The sequence below is a fragment of the Propithecus coquereli genome, unplaced genomic scaffold (assembly GCF_000956105.1).
Source record: "Propithecus coquereli isolate 6110/MARCELLA unplaced genomic scaffold, Pcoq_1.0 Scaffold217, whole genome shotgun sequence".
NCBI classification, from domain to species: domain Eukaryota; kingdom Metazoa; phylum Chordata; class Mammalia; order Primates; family Indriidae; genus Propithecus; species Propithecus coquereli.
Genome location: NW_012146856.1, coordinates 1,421,767 through 1,441,140, shown reverse-complemented (window position 1 = coordinate 1,441,140; position 19,374 = coordinate 1,421,767). Strand labels below are relative to the sequence as shown.

The following is a 19,374-nucleotide window of genomic DNA, read 5'->3' as shown; positions in this document are numbered from 1 at the left end:
TGATTTTACAAATAAGTTCAAAAAATAATAGCAATAGGGCTGGGAGCAATGGCTCATGCCTGTAATCCCAGCACTTTGTGAGGCCAAGGCAGGAAATTGCTTGAAGCCAGGAGTTTGAGAGCAGCCTGGACAACATAGAAAGATCCTATCTCTACAAAAAATAAAAAAAAAATTAGCCGGGCATGGTGGTACATGCCTGTAATCCTAGCTATTCTGGAGGCTGAGGCAAGAGGATTGACTGAACCCAGGAGCTCGAGTTTGCAGTGAGCTATGATCACACCACTGCACTCCAGCCTGGGCATTACAGCAAGGCCCTGTCCAATAATATATTTGGAGATACACACACACACACACACACACACACACACACACACACACACACACACACACAAACTTATGTATGCTTATGTTTAAGTGAAGTGAATGACAGCAATGATACAAGAAATAAGAGACAGGAATTAGAATCATTTTGTGATTTATTATTATAAGGTACTTGTACTGCGCATGAAGCAGTATAGTGTTATTTAAAAGTAGACCTGGATTAGTTATAAATATATATTGCAAATTCAAGGGCAACCACTAAGAAAAGTAAACAAGTATAACTGATGTGCTAAGAAAGGAGAGAAAATGAAATATAATACTCTCAATTAAAACTACAAAAGGCATAAAAAGAGTGCAAGACAAAAATAGGAACAAAGAAAAAGGGCAACAAATAGAAAACAGTAAAAAATATGGTAGATATTAATCTATGTCAATAATTGCTCTGAACGTCAATGTCTAAATGCACCAATTAAATCACAGAGATTGCCAGAGTGGGTCAAAGAACAAGATGAAACTATATGTTGTCTGTGAGAAACCCACATTAAATATAAAGACACAGATAGATTAAAGGTTAAGGGATGGAAAAAGATATACCATACTAACACTAATCAAAAGAAGTAGTGTTAGCAATATTAATTTCAGACATAGCAAACTTCAAAACAAGGGAAGTTATCAGAGATAGAGAGGAATATTACACAATGATAAAGAAGTCAATACTCCAAGAAGACATAGCAATCCTTAATTTGTATGTGCTTAACAGCAGAGCATCAAAATATGTGAGGCAAAAACTTAAGAATTGCAAGCAGAATAGATGACTCCACTATTACAGTTGGAGACTTCAACACCTCTCTATCATAAATGGACAAATCCAGCAGGTAGGAAATCAGTAAGGACATAGCTGAACTCAACAGCACCATCAATCAAGAGAATATAATTGACATCTATAAACAATACATCTTACAACAGTTGATTACACATTCTTCTCAAGTTCTCCTGGAATAGTCACCAAGAAAGACCACATTCTGAACCATAAAACACACTTTTAACAAATCCAAAGAAGAGAAATCATATAATGTCCTCAGACCACAATGGAATTAAATTAGAAATCAATCACAAAGACAGATGGAAAATCCCCCAAATACTTGGAGATAATACAGTACACTCCCAAATAACACATGCGTCAAAGACAAAACCTCAAGGAAATTTTAAAATATTTGTAACTAAATGAAAATAAAAACAAAACTTATCAAAATTTGTGTGAGGCTGTAAAAACAGTGCGTAGAGGAAAACTTAATAGCATCAAATGCCTATGTTAGAAAAACAGATCTAAAATCATTAAGCTTCCACCTTAGGAAACTGATGGAAAGAACAAATTAAATTCAAAGTAAGTAGAAAAAAATAAATAAAAATTAGATCAGAAATCAATGATTGAAAACAGGAAATCAATAGAGAAAAATCAGTGAAACCAAAAGCTGGGTCTTTGACAAGATAACCAAATCAATAAGCCTCTAGCCAGGCTAACTAAGAAAAACATTACCAAATTACTAATATCAGAAATGAAAGGGGACAACACTATAGATCTCATGGACATTGAAAGGACAATAAAGGAATACTATGAATAACCACAAATTTGATAACCTAGATGAAATGGACCAATCTTTAGAAAGACACAAGCTGACAAAACTCACACAAGAAGAAATAGACAATCTAAATAGACCTGTATCCATTAAAGACAATGAATTAATAATTAGTAAGCTTTCGAAACAGCACCAGGCCCAGATGGGTTCACTGGAAAATTCTATCAAACATTTAAGAAAGAAATTATACCAATTCTCTTCAATTTATAAACTCTTTCAGAAAATAGAAGCAGAGGGAATACTTCCTAACACATTCTATGAGGCCATCAGTATCTTGTACCAAAACCAGACAAAGCCATTACAACAAAACTAAACATCAATATCTTTTTTGAACATGGATACAAAAATCCTTAACAAATATTAGGAAATGAAATCCAACAATGTATAGAAATGAATTATTAATATATACCACAACCAAGTGGAATTTATCCCAGGTATTCAAAGCTGGTTCAACATTCAAAAATCAATTAATGTAATCTATCACATCAATAGCTAAAGAAGACAAATTAGATGCTCATATTAATAGATGCAGAAAAAGCCTTTGACCAAATCCAAGACCTATGCATAAACCCATTCATGATGAAAACTCTAAGTAAACTAGGAATAGATAGGAACTTCCTCAACTTGGTAAAGGAATATCTACAAAAAACCTATAGCTAACATCATACTAAATCATGAGAAAAATCAAAGCTTTCCCACTAAGGTTAGGAACAAGGCAAGGATGTCCCCCCCTCACCACTGCTTTTCAGCATCATATGCAAAGTCCTAACTAATGCAATAAGACAAGAAAAGGAAATCAAAGGGATACGGATTGGGAAGGAAGAAATAAAACTGCCTTTTTTCACATATGACATTATCCATCTATGTAGAAAATCTGAAAGAATCAATGACTAAAAAAAAAAAGAAACATACTGAAAACCTCTTGGAACTAGTAAGTGATTATAACAGAGTTACAGGATACCAAAATGGTACCAACAGGATACCAAAATGGTACCAACAGGATACCAAAATGTCAAACGCTTTCATATATACCAACAATGAGCAAGTGGAATTTGAAATTAAAAACAATACCATTTACATTAGCATCTGAAAAAATGAAATTCTTAGATATAAATCTAACAAAATAAGTACAAGATCTCTATGAGGAAAACTGCAAGACTCTAATGAAGAAATCAAATAAGAAATATATGGAGAGATATTCCGTATTTGTGGATAGAAAGACTCAATAGTGTCAAGACGCCAACTTGATCTATAGATTCAGTGCAATCCCCATCAAAACCCTAGTATGTTATTTTTGTGGATATTGACAAATAGATTCTAAAGTTTTATATGGAAAAGCAAAAGACCCAGAAAAGCCAACATAATATTGAAGGATGAGAAAATGTTGGGAGATTAACACTACTTCACTTGAAGACACGTTGTAAAGCTACAGCAAGTAAGACTGGCATTGGTGAAAGAATAGACAAATAGGTGAATGGAACAGAATAGAGAACCAGGAATAAGACCCGCATAAATGTAGTCAACTGATCTTTAACAAAAGAGCAAAGGCAATATAATAGTGAAAAGATAATCTTCCCAACAAATGGTGCTGAAATTACTTTTTTTTCCCCAAGAGACAGGGTCTCACTCTGTTACCCAGGATAGACTGCAGTGGCCCCATCACAGCTCACTGCAACCTCAAACTCCTGGGTTCAAGGGATCCTTCTGCCTCAGTCTCCTGAGTAGTTGGGATTACAGGTGTGTGCCACTATACCCGGCTAATTTTTTTTTTTTAGAGACAGGGTCTTGCTATATTGCCCAGGCTGACACAACTAGACATTTATAGGAAAAGAAAAATAAATCTAAACCCGGACCCTTGACAAAAAATTAACTGAAAATGGATCATGGGCTAAATGTAAAATGCAAAACCATGAGACTCCTAAAAGATAACATAGGAAAAAATTTAGATGACCTTGGGTTTGATGATGACTTTTTAGATGCAACACTAAAGGCACAATCCATTAAATAAATAACTGACAGGCTAAACTTCATTTAAAAAATAAATTCTGCTCTGCAAAAGATACTGACAAGAGGATTGAAACAAGCCACACACAGTCTGTGAGAAAATATTTGCAAAAGAAATGTCAGATAAAGCAGGGGTCCCCAATCTATGGTGAGTTATATAATTATTTCATAATATATTACAATGTAATAATAATAGAAATAAAGTGTACAATAAATGTAATGTGCTTGAATCACCCCAAAACCATCCGGCCCCTCCCCAGTCTGTGGAAAAATTGTCTTCCATGAAAACGGTACCTGGTGCCAAAAAGGTTGGGGACCGCTGACATAAAGGACTATTACCCAAAATACACAAAGAACTTTTAAAACTCAACAATAAGAACATTAACAGTGTGTTTTAAAAATGGATCAAAAACCTTAACAGACATCTCACGAAAGAAGATATACAGGTGGTATACAGCTTATGCACAGATGATCCACAGCACACATCATCACGAACATGCAAACCAACAATGAGATACCGCTACGCACCTATTAGAACGGCCAAAATCTGGAACACTGACAACACCAAATACTGGTGAGGATTTGGAACAACAGGGACTCTCATTTATTGCTGCTGGAAATGGAAAATGATACAGCCACTTTGGAAGACTGGTGGTTTCTCACAAAACTAAGCCCACCTTTTTTTTTTTGAGACAGAGTCTCACTTTGTTGCCAGGGCTACAGTGAGTGCCATGGCATCATCCTAGCTCACAGCAACCTCAAACTCCTGGGCTCAAGAGATCCTCCTGCTTCAGCCTCCCAAGTAGCTGAGACTACAGGCATGCACCACCATGCCCGGCTAATTTATATATATTTTTAGTTGTCCAACTAATTTCTTTCTATTTTTTTAGTAGAGACAGGATCTCGCTCTTGCTCAGGCTGGTCTCCAACTCCTGGGCTCAAGCAATCCGCCCGCCTCGGCCTCCCAGTGTGCTAGGATTACAGGCGTGAGCCACCGCACCCACCCTAAGCCCCTCTTTAAGGAGACAGGCGGTTGGAACTGCATGTCACCTTTCCCCTTCGGAAGAGATAATGTCGACCAATTGTGTGCAATTGAGCACCTAATAGAGCACCATCAAGTCACCAAAGGACGTCTGAGAGAGAAGATGTGGCATTCTGAAATCACCCCATGAATATTTAGCAGTCTCTTGTTGGGAGACGAAACTATCATCAGAGCATGAGAGGAAGTGGAAGGTGATTTTGTTGCTTTCCTCCCACTAAGCTAATTAATGGCCACTTTTCCAGCCATTTCTCTGCTGACCTGAATGACCTCCCAGGCACTTGAGTTCCTCCATTGTGTAATGAAATTCCAAATCCTCATTGAGCTATTGAAGTAAAGAAATGGATGGAGTAAGTTCAGTTCAAAGAGATCCTAGGGGAAGAGAAACAGAAAAGGAAAGTCTACTGATTAAAACAGGTTCATTGAAAACACTGAGTAGGGCCCACCTGCGTTGCAACCAGACGTCTGTTTACTAGAAGCCCCATGTTCACAGCTTTGCAGCCTGAGCCTGGTATAGCCAGTGCAGAGTGTTGCTGTTAAGCAATGGAATCTTTCCAGAAACAGCCTCAAAGAAAATGAGCCAATCGTGGATGATTTTGGTTCACTAGGAGATTGACTTGTTTTGCTTTTTCGGTTCAATATGTAACATCTACTGGGAAACCAAAAGATACAGAGAGCAACAGCACCGCTCCTGAGAAGCTGCAATGAAACCCACACTGTGCTAAATACCAGCAAGGGATGACTTTAACCTCTCAACAAACCCTTACGGGATTATTACTATTTTCCCCATTTCACAGTTGAGAAAACACTCAGAGGTTAAATACTTTTGTCCAAAATCACACAGTTACTTATCGTTAGAGCCGTAAGTCAAACTCGGGTAACTTGAACCAGAGTCCACACTCCTAACCCCTGCATGTAATTCTGCATCCTTAAGTAAAGGTCACTGACCTGAATGGGTTCCCGTGGAACCTATTTCAAGGATATATGTTCAGGGTGCCTGCAGAATGGGCATCTACGGCTCCCTGGGCAATTTCAAGGGCCTCTAGCACCCAGCTCTGGGGGCATCCCGGAGTCTCCCTCTTTCCTCTTTGATCTTGTCTCTCCTTAGCCCGTGGACCCCTCTGCACACCTGTCTGTGACGAATCATGCTCCAGAGGCCTTGGACCCTGGGTTTAGAATCCGCTCATCTGGAAGGCAAGAGTATGAATTGTTGAATCCACACAGCCAGTAGCACCTGGCACCTTCCAGTCCTGCTGTGCGAGGAGAGGTTGGAGGGTATTGAATGCTATGACTGAGGCCACATGAGCAGGGAAAGGCAGAATCAAGGTGCCTGCCCGGTCTCCGTGGTTCCTTTCTGCCATGCCGAGACGTGACCTACGTGCTAAGTTTACCTAAATGTCTCCATAGAGCCTGGGGCTTTTTCCATTCAAAATTAATTAAGGACCAAATCTGCCAAATAGCCAATGCTCAGACATGTACTGATCATCTCCTGTGTGTATAGGGACTATGTACTGGAGTTTCCCATCAAGTCTCAAGTTCAAATATTCTGTCTCTTTATTCCCATAAGTACTCTGACATCAGGGCATGATTCTAAGTTGTCATTCAGAATATTGTGTCACGACCAACTCTCTAGAAGGGTAGGGACCTTGAGTGTCCTGTCCACTAAAGAATCCCCAGCACCTAGTATAATGCAGGTCATATAGTAAACACTCAAATATTTATTGAATGAAGAAACGTTTGGGGGAGACAATTCTTTTGCAAATCCCTTGCATTCCTGCACTTTTTGCTAGCAAAGATACTGACAGCCTTTGTTTTAAACTAGCTCTTCCAGGATGTTTGTGTAGCAAACAGCCTTGGAAGACACAGATAGTGTCTCCCAGTGGCAAAGAGGGCAGTCTGGCTTGCAACCTGTTATAAAACATTCGGGGTTCTTTTATAATAAAATAAGAAATAATAATACCATAATATAAATAAAATAAGAGCAGAGTGCAGGTTTGTTTACTGTCCAACACTAGACAAAAGAGATTTGGTTTTCCTAATCTGGGAATTTCTCTGCTATGATGCAAATCCATAGGGACACTCATATCCCTCCTGTGGGACTTTGAGGGAAAGGGAAACTTAAAACTCACACTGTGTAACTGAGTCCCTTGTCTTGTGGCAGCATCCAGTAATCTGTGGCAGACTGATGACTTATAATAGCTTGCAAAGAGGGTGCTATCTCAGGCCCTTCACAGTAGTTGACATATGTCTAGCACTTGGCTAGGGGGCTCCACACACCATCACACTCCGCTATAACAGCAACTGTGTAAGAAAGGAACACAGACGCCAAGGCTCAGAGCAGGTTGGGGATTGGCTACAATTCCGAGTATCCATTTCTGCATCTCCAACCAGGAAGAACCTTGTTTATACCACAGGCTTACTGTGAGGAATATAAGGGGACAGTAGTGCAGAGTAGCACCTCAGTAAATGGCAGCTTCATGTCCCTATCCCTTCCCTCTCCTCTAAAACAACTCTGGCTGCCACAGAAAGAACCTACAAATATTTCTAATCCTCTAATGTTGTCAGATGAACATCTTAATAATAAGAAATCAGAAAAAAAAAAAACAGAAAGGAGAATGGTTCCTAATCATTTGTGGAACCTCCCTTGCTCTGTGACAACAAGAGTCAGACCTCGCCTACGGCAGGACTCTTTACAAAGCTGTGTCAGGCAACCGCACTCATCCTAGAGGCTAATCAAATCCTGCAATGTCTGTGGAGAGGACACTGAGAACTTCCCAATTAAGGCTGAAGGCAATCTGGATTGTAACTGGAATGCTCTGTTTCTAACCAGAGTTTACAGATCAAGGCTCAGAACACCTGAGGCTTATTCTCTCTGCCCAAGGTTGAATGAGATAATCAAGCTAAAAGTCTTATTTCTCCAAGGCACTTTAAAGAGATAACTAACCAAAAAAAGCCCCCAATTAAACAGAAGCTGTCTAGCTTGACAATCCAGGATAGGAAACTTTCTCAGCTGCTTCTCTTGTGCAAAAGAAACCAAGCAAATAACTTAAGGAAGTTTTCTTATAAAAAACAAAAGCAGAGCACTGCTAGGCCTGAAAAAAATAAACTTTCCCTTCAGTGTAATCATGTACACACAACAGAGCATTGTGTATAGCATTGTGCTAAGCTTTTGGGTATGATCATAACATAAGGCATAATTGCTATAATTCTTATATTTGGAAAACATGGATTTTTTTTTTCAGTTCGGTGTTTAGTCACCCTGACATGGCTAAGGACCCACTGGGGATAATGCTGAGGATGGGAAAATGTAATCAAGGGTGTTAATTAAGGTTAAGTACAGTTGTGTTTTCAGTTCTGATATCATCTGATCTAAAATCCTCCCTTACCAGTTGATGCTGATTCTTGGTACAAGGGTAGGATGCAATGGAGAGAGGGGGAGGTTTTGTCTTTTGTACATGCACCATCCAGCCTCAGTGTTCTGATGTGCCCCCTAGGAGGCCATGGCTCCAGGACTAAGGATCACCTCTGCCTCAGGGAGTCCTACTTACCACCCATTATGGGTTCCAGCCAGTGGAGAAGAAGCTGAGAATCACCCTGCTAAGAAGGGTTGCAGGGAAGGGCTTCAGGAAGCACTGCATGCAGACTGAGTGAGCTAGCAGCTACCTACCTTTCTGGGCAGTAAATTCAAAGCTTTCTTTAATTTTCAAGGCATTCCATGACCTACCAAAAAGTTAAGAACCACCGAGTTTGGGTCCCATTCTTCCACTGAGAAACCTAATCTTCTCCAAAAACTTCATGGATATAAGAAGTAGTTTATTGCAAGGTTATATGTGGAGACACACGGTCCCTATGCTATACTTGTTACAACCCTTTTGTTCCTCTTCTCCCACCTCTCCTCTTCTGTAATGATACAATAAGAGAGAAAAGAGAAATGAAAATAGAGGTAAAGGGACAGGATGAACGTAATGACGTAAGGAGAACAAGGAAGAAGTTTATAGAGAGGGAAGCCAGGCATACTTCTGAAGGTGTGGAGGCAATACTCCTTGGTATACCCAAATATAATATTTTTGGAAATTCTCAATTAGGTAACAATCTTAAAAGAATCAAACCATAAGCCAGATGTTTTGTTGTCACTGATAGAATTTGAGTCATAACATTTAATTTCTAGAGTTAAAAGCTTATAGTGTGGCATGGGAATGTGTTTGAGCCAATAGGTTTTTTTTGGTTTTTGGTTTTTTTGAGACAGAGTCTCGCTGTTGCCCCAGGTGGAGTGCAGTGGCATCATCGTAGCTCACAGCAACCTCAAACTCCTGGGATTAGGCGATCCTTCTGCTTCTGCCTCCCAAGTAGCAGGGACTATAGGTGTATGCCAAGACGCGGCTAATTTTTTCTATTTTAGGTAAAGACAGGGTCTCTCTCTTGCTCAGGCTGGTCTCGAACTCCTGAGCTCAAGCAATCCTCCCACCTCGGCTTCCCAGAGTGCTAGGGTTACAGGCATGAGCCACTGTGCACAGCCTCATAGTTTTTTAATAGACAGAATCAGAACAAAGGTGGTGGTTTTCTGCCACCCTCTTCCCATATATGAGCTAAGGCCAAACCCCCAGCTCTCATCTGTAAACCCACCAACTGCTTAGTCTTTGGGGTGGTCCAGATGACAAGTAAGCATTGGAAAAGCAACAAAAACATAAAAGGCTTAGACAAGGACCCTCCAAGAAAAGAAAGTTACAGGCCAGTATCCCTGAGGAACACAGATGCAAAAATCCTCAACAAAATACTAGCAAACCAAATTCGACAGCACATTAAAAGGAACATTCACCATGATCAAGTGGAATTTATCCCTGGGATGCAAGGATTCATCATATATAATTAACCGAATGAAGGACAAAAACCATGCAATCATCTCAATAGATGCCAAAAAAGCATTTGGCAAAATTTAACATCCTTTCATGATAAAAACTCTCAATAAATTAGGCGTACAAGTAATGTACCTCAACACAGTAAAGACCACATATACCAAGCCCACAGCTAACATCATACTTTAATGGTGAAAAGTTGAAAGCTTTTCCTCTAATATCAGGAACAAGACGAGGATGCTTACCATTTCTTACCAAGACTTTCTTACCAAGTCTTACCATTTCTTTCTAACATAATACTGGAAGTCCTAGCCAGAGCAATTAGGGGGGGGAAAAAAAGGAAAAAAAAAAGAGAAAAAGAAAAAAAGGCATCCAGATAAGAAAGGAAGAAATAAAATGGTCTTTGTTTGCCAATGATTTGATCTTATCAATAAAAAACCCTGAAGACTCCACCAAAACACTGCTAGAACTGATAAATTCAGTAAAGTTGCAGGATAAAAAAATCATCCTACAAAAATCAGTAGTGTTTCTACACACTAACAATGACCTATCCAAAAAAGAAAACAATCTCATTTCAATAGCATAAAAAGTAAAATACTTAGGAATAAATTTAACCAAGAAAGTGAAAGACTTGTACACTGAAAGCTATAAAATAGGTGGGGTGCAGTGGCTCACACCTGTACTATAATCCTAGAATTTTGGGAAGCCAAGGCGGGAGGATTGCTTGAGGCCAGGAGTTCAAGACCAACCTGGGAAACATAGCAAAATGCCACCTCAAAAAAAAAAAAAAAAAAAAGGATAAAAAAGAAACTATAAAACATTAATGAAAGAAATTAAAGAGTATACAAATAAATAAAAAGACATTCCCTGTTCATGGATTGGAAAAATTAATATTGTTAAAATGTCCATAATACCCAAAGTGATCTATAGATACAATACAATCCCTGTCAAAATTTTAATGACATTTTTCACAGAACTAGAAAAAACAATCCTAAAGTTCATATGGAACCACAAAAGACCCCAAATAGTTAAATCAATCTTGAGCAAAAAGAACAAAGCTGGAGGCATCACACTGATTTCAAAATATACTACCAAGCTATAGTAATCAAAACAGCATGGTACTGGCATAAAAACAGACACTTTGACCAATAGAAAAGGATAGAGGGCCCAGAAATAAACCCATGTATCTGTGGTCAATTGATCTTTGATAAAGGTGCCAAAAACACACAATGGGAAAAGGACAGTCTTTTCAATAAATGATGAACTGGATACTCACATACAGAAGAATGAAATTAGACTCTTATTTCACACCACATGCAAAAACCAACTCAAAATAAACTAGTTACTTAAATGTAAGACTTGAAGCTATAAGACTACTAGAAGAAAACATAGGGGAAAAGCTTCTTATCATTGGTTTGGGCAATGATTTTTTTGGATATAATTTCGAAAGCACAGGCAACAAAAGCAAAAATAGATAAATGGGATTGCATTAAACTAAAAAGCTTCTGCACAGCAAAGGAAACAATTAGCATAAAGAAACAACCCATGGAATGAAAGAAAATATTTGGAAACTACATATCTGATATGGGGTTAATATTCAAAATATATAAGGAACTCAAAAAACTCAATAGCAAGAAAACAAATAACTTGATTAAAAATGAATAAAGCACTTGAATAGACATTTCTCAAAAGAAGACATACATATGGCCAACAGGTTTATGAAACAAATGTTCAACATCTCTATGCATCAGGGAAATGCAAATTAAAGTCACAGTGAGATATGTCACATCTGTTAGAATGGTGATTATCAAAAAGGTGAAAGAGAGGTGTTGGTGAGGATCTGGAGAAAAGGGAACCTTTGCACACTGTTGGGTGGGACTGTAAATTAGCACAGCCACTATGGAGAACAGCATGAAGGGTTCTCAAAAAACTAAAAAAATAGAAGTACCATATGATCCAGCAATCCTACTTTTGGGTATATATCCAAAGGAATTGAAATCAGTATGTTGAAGAGATATCTGCACTCCTATGTTCATTGTAGCATTGTTCACAATAGCCAAGATATGGAATCAACCTAAGTGTCCATCAACAGATGAAAGAATAAACAAAATTTGGTATATACACACAATGGAATACTATTCAGCTTAAAAAAGGAGGGAATCCTGTTATTTATGACATGGTTGAACCTAGAGGACAGTAGGCTAAGTGAAATAAGCCAGGCACGGAAAGATAAATCCTGCATTATCTAACTCATATGGGGAATCTAAAACAGTCAAGCTGATAGAAATAGAGAATAGAATGATGGTTACCAGAGGCCGAGGGCGGCGGAATGGGGAGATTTGTCAACCACATGGTATAAAGTTATAATTAGACAGGAGGAATATGTTTTCAAGAGCTATTGCACAGAAAGATGACCATAGTTAATAATAATGTATTGTATATTTTAAAATTGCTAAAATAATAGATATTAAATGTCACTATAAAAAAATGAAATATGTGAGGTGATGGATATATTCATTAACTTGATATAATCATTCCACAATGTGTATGCATATATTACAAAATGTCACATTTTACCCCATAAATATATACAACTATTATTTGTCAATTTAAAATAAATAAATACATACATAAGCATGAAGGGCTCTGTACAGACACTGGGTCATTCAGAGCCTATAACATAAACTTTATGGCAGCAGATCATTATTTGAACAAAATGTCAGCATAGAGGACTGGCTTAGAGAGTCAAATTTTTACAGTACAACATTATCTAAAACCAAGCTCCAGTTGACATAAACCCTATAGCTCAATACTACACATTTATTTTGCCCCTTACAGTTTGCAAAGTGCTTTCTCATACACTATTCAATCTTTCAGGCCCAATGTACTCTGAACAGACTTCTAGCAGAGCACCTATAAGACTTTATTGCATTTGTAATTCTATAATTGTGGTCTACTAAAATTAATCCCTTGAAAGCAGGAACTAGCTTATTCATTCTTTAAAACCTCAAAGGCTACCATATTGCCTGATACATAGGAGGTCAGTAACTCAATCAAGTAATTTTGAACACTGTGTTTAACAGGTTCAAAAGTTAACTGAGGCCGGGCGCAGTGGCTCACGCCTGTAATCCTAGCTCTCTGGGAGGCTGAGGCGGGCTGATTGTTCGAGCTCAGGAGTTCAAAACCAGCCTGAGCAAGAGCGAGACACCGTCTCTACTAAAAATAGAAAGAAATTAATCAGACAACTAAAAATATATAGAAAAAATTAGCCTGGCGTGGTGGCTCATGCCTGTAGTCCCAGCTACTCGGGAGGCTGAGGCAGAAGGATTGCTTGAGCCCAGGAGTTTGAGGTTGCTGTGAGCTAGGCTGACGCCATGGAACTCTAGCCCGGGCAACACAGTGAGACTTTGTCTCAAAAAAAAAAAAAAAGTTAACTGACTCTTTTCTCAAAGGTAGAGCCTAATTCCTCTTTGCTCGAGTGTGCATTGGACTTAGTGACTCACTTCTAATAAACAGAATGTAGAAGTGATCATATGTGACTTCCAAGACTAGGTCACAAAATGCATTGCACTTTCTTCCTTGCTTCACTCTCTAGGATGGCTTGCTCTGGGAAAGCCAGCTGCCATGTTGTGATGACACTCGAGCAGTCCTATGGCGATGTCCTCTTGGCAAGGAACTGAAGCCTCCTGTCAAAAGGCAAGTAAGTGCACCATCTTGGAAGCAAGTCTCCAGCCCCCGTCAAGCCTTCGAATGACTGCGGCCCCATATAACCTCTTAACTACAACCACAAGTGACCTTATTCCAGAACTACCCAGCTAAGCCATTCCCAATGCCTGACCCACAGAAACTGTGCATTAATACATGTGTGTTCCTTTAAGCCATTAAGCTTTGGGGTAATTTGCTACACAGGCAATAAATAACTAATACACCTATGATAGTAAGGAATAGCAATAAGAGAAATAAAACAATTTTATTATTATTTATAAGACTAACAGAAAAATAATAACAAAACTAACACAGCAGCTATCATTTATGGTTTACTCTTTTAGGTACTCCACCTACATTATTATTTTATTTACTCTTCACAAGAATATTATGAGACAGATGGTAATATTTTCATTTTACATATGGGGAAATGCAGACTTAGATTAAGTCACTTGGCTAAAGTGCTGATAAGTGGCACAAAAAAATTGAAACTAAGGTCTCCTCGTTTCCAAATCCCATGCTCTTAAGCGCTGTGCACATTATCTCCTCATATACTTTTATTGATTGAGAAAGAATGAAAGATATCAATCAAGCCTATATTATAACTTTCTCAAATCCTAGACATCTTTGCCTCCTTGATCTCCTTCCTCCATTAAAAAATATTTAAAATTATATTAATACAAAGACTAATATAATGAAGGCTAAATTATTATATATTTATTATATTCATTTTTCCTCATTTTAAAATAAATTAAAATTAAAACATTTCCAATGGTCCCTAAAAGAGTTGTGGCTCTAGCTAGTGTGCCTGCTGTGCCTGATGGATAAGTAGGCTTTAGCGTCAACTGTACACAGAAATCAAATAAGCAAGTCCAGAGAAAAAGAAATTTGATGTCACATTTTCAAAGCCAAAGATATCATCTCTAATGACTTTGCTTTCTTCTTTTCTAACCAATAAATGGTACAGGGAAGTAGGAAGCAATCATAACCCACAGGGTTTGCTTTAGGGTGGGGAAAGATTATAATGTATATGTGGTGCTCAGTATCTCAGTATATGAGGTTGAAAGAAAGGATGCCAGGACAGAAATTGAACCTCTCCCCTGAGAAAGGTTGGCAGGGCCTCTGTGCTCAACTGTGTTCAGCTCTCTTGGAAAGGAGAGTTCGTATGAGTAGTTTTGAGATCCCGCTCCCTGGGACCCACCTGGACTGGGCTATGACTGCCTCATTCATCATTTCTCTGAAGGAGAGACACCCATGAGCAGAGGGACAGCCCTCAGAAGTCAAGTCCCTGGAGACAGCATGGAGTAATGAACAAGTAACAAAAAAGTAACAAAAAGTTTAGATCTGGTACAAATTTCAGTTTCTCTACTAGATAACTGTGTGATTTGGGGTAAACTATCTTTGTGGTGCCTTAGTTTTCTCATCTGCAAAATGAGGGCTTTCTGGCAAAGACAGTGCTCAACAAATAGCCATATTCTCCCCTCAAATTCACAGCCAGTGGCTGGCTAATGGGCTGTGAACAGAAGTGACATGTGTCTACTCCCAGGCAAGGCAGTTAAAAGATGGTGTATCGCCATATATCTCTTCTCCTTCCACAGCAACTTTGGAAGCCACATATTCAAGACAGAATAACTAAAAAATGACAAGTGGCCTAAATCCATGAGTGACTGTCTGGAGGACAGCTGTGAAGGTGGTCTGCCAGACCCCCATTTAACTTTAGGTGAGAGTAAAATAAACAGAAGTTTACTGGTCTGGAGTTACATGTTACTGCAGCATCCCTTAGCTTATCCTGACTAATAGAGACTGTAAATGCCAACTTTGCTGAATTGTGAGGATAAAATAGGAGGCTAATGTAAAGCATCAAAAACAGTGCCTGGAAGAAAGAATTCACTCAGTAAGCATCTTTTTCCTTCTCTACTTTCAAAAACTGTGTTTTTCTCCAAAGGATTAATCTCACTGGGCAAGAGCTGTTCCTTTCTGATAATAATTTAGTGTTGGGACCCTAGACACAGAATTCTGAGAAAGATGGAGGTTGTACACAGTCTCATCGACGGAGGTCTTCCAGCCTCATAATGGCTCCTATCCCCCACAGAACTCAGTACAGACACTTTGCAGGAACTACACTCAACTCAATTCCCTTGGAGTGTAGAAAATGCAGATGGAGTCAGAGTAGAGTGATAGTGCTGGCATATTTTAAATGTCTGTTTGGGTGTCTTGTGGCCAGAAGGCTTACTAATGCTGACTCAGGAACATTACCCAGGATTTTGAGTGAGGGCTTGCTGGAGCCCAAAGAAGCAGGACACTTTTGAACACTATCCCATCTACAATCTCAGCATTTGTGATTCAAGCCTCTCAGACATGACTTAGATGTGTGTTAGGGAAATTGAGGCCCAAAGTGGGAAAGGGCTTGCTCCAGGTCCTTCTGCCTGCAAGTGGCTAAATCCCAACACTGACCCTGTCTCCCAGAGCTCTTTCAACCCACCAATAGCCACCCTGGATTGGCCAGCCTCCCATCCGGTCACCTCTTCCTGATGTCACCTGCCTGAGAGGGGGCTGTCAAAAATAAACACTAAAATCAGGCTTGGCAAGCCTTTCCGGCATCCATTTTGCAGTGATTTCTCTGGGTGCACACTAGATTGATGTAGGTATTAAAAGTCAGCCCTACCTCAGTAATCAGACAGAAAAGCTATAATCACCCCAGGCATTTCCAAGGGACCTTTCAAAGACCATCATTAGTTCAGAATAAATCTCTACTACCAACACTTTCCAATTATAATCTTGACATTCCTATTTTATGCTACAAAATGCCTCTGCCAGTTAATGAAAAAGAAAAAAAAGCCTACTTTTTAAAGCACATGTATTTGGTAGCCTAAGTGTCTGAGTTAATTTTCTAAAATTAAAACAAAACTGACAACAAAAAATTTGTGGTATCTCTTCTTCCTCCCTTATGCACCCCCTTCCCTCATCCATATAGTCTATTTGGAAGGGAACAATAAATTTTCTTACTCTCTAGGACTGGGAGCTTGTTACTTGACATACCTGAGACCCTCAAAAGAGACAGGATTTCTAGGCTGAGGAGGTTGCTGAGCACCTACTAGGCCCTGGCCAAAAGGCGGGAAGGTCCAGGCAGAATGATAACTGTGGTGAGAGAAGATCTGCCCATTGCAGTTTCCTTCAGCTCGTTGCATCTCCACCCCTTACAGCTCGCAGGCAATGCCCTGTTGCTCTCCTCCTTTCTCCCGCCAGCTCTGCCACCCGCCGTGTGCCAGGCACTGTGCTAGGTGCTTTACCTTCTTCATCTCATGTAATCCTCACCAACGGCCCTATGAAGTAGGAATTAACATTGTTTAAAGATGAGAAAACGAGGCCCACAGAAATTAAGCAACTTTCCTCATTTCCCAAGCTTGGATTTGAACCCATGATTCTGTCTCTCTCCTAAATCCCTAGAGGATAATGCTGCGGTTGGGATAATGAAAAGACAGTGAGACTTGGATTATTTTATCTTCACATCCCCTCACCCTCTTGGCAGGCAGCTGGCTGATAATGCTGGGGAATAGTTTCTGGACTGCACAGGATGGACGGGGGTCTGGTGGAGACAGAAAATAAGGGGTGAATGGCCACAGGAATTTCTACAAAATGAATCCCAGCCCACAGACGTCCCTCAAGGCCTAGTTGGGACCAGGAAGTTGGTCCCTCGAGGACTCACATGGACACAAGCACACCAAGGGAAAAGCAAGAGAGAGAGCACCTAATAAGACGTGCCTTCACCACTACCGAGAGAAGCTGCACCTGCAAGCCTCTCCAGCCTCATGGTGAGGTGGTGTCAGCTCCGGCTCCAGCCCTAGTGTGCAGGTGGTGAACACCCCAGCAGTGCCTTTCAGGAGAAAAGGCTGCAAACTCCTCCTGCGCTCCAGGTGCACTGGCGGTCAACCTTTTCGCGCGCCCCAAGTGTGCCAGCTGCCGCCCCGCTCTCTTTCTCCAAGCTTCCTCCTCCCACAGCGCCCTCCTCGCTAGACGCCCCATTCCGCAGCCAGGCCCTCACCTGCATGGTGGCTGGCAACGGCTGCACAGCCCTCTGGCGGCGGCCGAAGCGAAGCTTGGCCGCCTTGTATATCTTCCAGTAGACAAACAGCACCACGCCGAGCGGCAGGTAGAAGGCACCGCAGGTGGAGAAGACGGCGTAGGAAGGTTCCTGGCTCACTTGGCAGCGCTGGAGCCGGGGGTCGTACGCCTCTCCCCAGCCGAAGAGCAGCGGCGCGAGGGCGATGAGCGCCGACAGCGCCCAGGTGAGCGCGATCATGAGCGCCGAGGCACGGCGGCGGGTGCGCAGCCTGTAGTGCAGGTGCCGCGTGATGGTCCAGTAGCGGTCCAGGGCGATGGCCGCCACGTTCCAGATGCTGGCCGTGCAGCACAGCACGTCGAAGGAGATCCACACGTGGCACAGGCTGCGGCCCAGCCGCCAACGTCGCCCAGCTGATAGCTCGCTCACCAGGCTCAATGGCATGACCAGCGCTGCCACCAGCACGTCCGACACGGCCGTCGAGGCCACCAAGTTGTGCGGCACGCGATGGAAGGCGCGGACGCGCAGGATGGTGACCAGAACCAGCAGGTTCCACAGGAAAGTGGCCGCGATCAGCATCACCAGCAGTGTCACCACCAGCACCGTGAAGACAGAGAAGGGCGGCTCCCGGCCAGGCAGGACAGCACCACCCGGGGTCGACCCGACGACCCCGTCCGGGCGTGGGCTGCTGCTGCAAATCTCAGGTCCCCGGGCGAGGGCAACGCTCGCAGTGGCCACCGAGAGGTTGGCGGCTTCCATGGAGCACTGGATTGGGGCTCTCCGGCAGGGGACGCACAAGTCGTCCAGGAGCTCGGCGCGGACTGGGCGGGTGGGGCGCGGGAAGGGGTACTGCTTGCCCAGGGAGGCGCGGAGAGGGGTCCAGGTCGTCCTACCCTGGCCCTCCTTTGGGCCGCCCCCCACCTTTGGCGCTTCTGCCTGGAGCCCTTGTGGACCCTCTTTTCCAGCAGAGGAAAAAAGGGAAGTAGGAGTAGAGGAGCTCGGTCCAGCTCCGCTTGGCCCCTCCGTCCCTCCCACCTCTCCTGGCGGTCCTGGGTGCGACCAGCTGTCAGAGGGCTGGGACTCCCAGAGCGCAGCCGAGTGTCCGCGCTCAGGGGCGGGCTGGGAGGCTGCTGGAGCCCAGCGGCACCTGGGGCGGGCAGAAGCGGGGGCGGTCTGGAGAAGCCACCAATGGGAGACGGGCCCTCAACGCTGTCCCCGCTGGTCCCCCGCCTCGGGTAGGCGGAGAGAAGCCTAACCGCGTAGTCTGGAAAAGGCTTGCAATCGCGTGGGAATCCCGCTGCTGCCATCTCCGCGGTTCCCTCCGATCCGCCCGATGGAACGATTTGACGCTGGGAAACAGAGGGTCCGGCCCTGTTCCGGCCGAGGGGTTCTGGTTTCCTGGAATCGCGATTATACCGGTACCTGAAATAGGAGACCCAGGTATTGGGATGTATGAAACAGAAAGCTCCTAAACCCAGCCCCATCCTGCCGCTTAGCTTGCAACGTTCGCCCGGCGAGGGCTTGGTGGAGCCTTGAGGAGTTCACTCGCTGGCTGTGAGCAGAGAGGACGCGGCTTCTGAGCGGGCAGAGGCGTGGAAGAGGGACGGTTCCCACCACCTTCGCGGGCTCCAACTCCACAGCGTATGCCCAGTCCCAGCACGTCCGCACGCTCCACCCCGTCCCTCTCTTCCCGTTTCTAATGTTCCTGAGTATATGTCTTCCAGTTCACCATATCCAGGTCCAATCTGGAGTTAT

At 42.1% G+C, this 19,374-nt stretch overlaps 1 protein-coding gene across 1 annotated transcript in view; it reads right to left on the bottom strand.

Annotated features, from left to right (window-relative positions):
- Positions 1-18,378, bottom strand: part of LOC105810645 (5-hydroxytryptamine receptor 5B) — a 20,815-nt gene extending 2,437 nt beyond the window's left edge. The window contains exon 1 of the mRNA XM_012644673.1: positions 17,602-18,378. Within this exon, the coding sequence (XP_012500127.1) occupies positions 17,602-18,378 (777 nt within the window). The remainder of the gene's footprint in view (positions 1-17,601) is intronic.
- Positions 18,379-19,374: the final 996 nt, after the last annotated feature.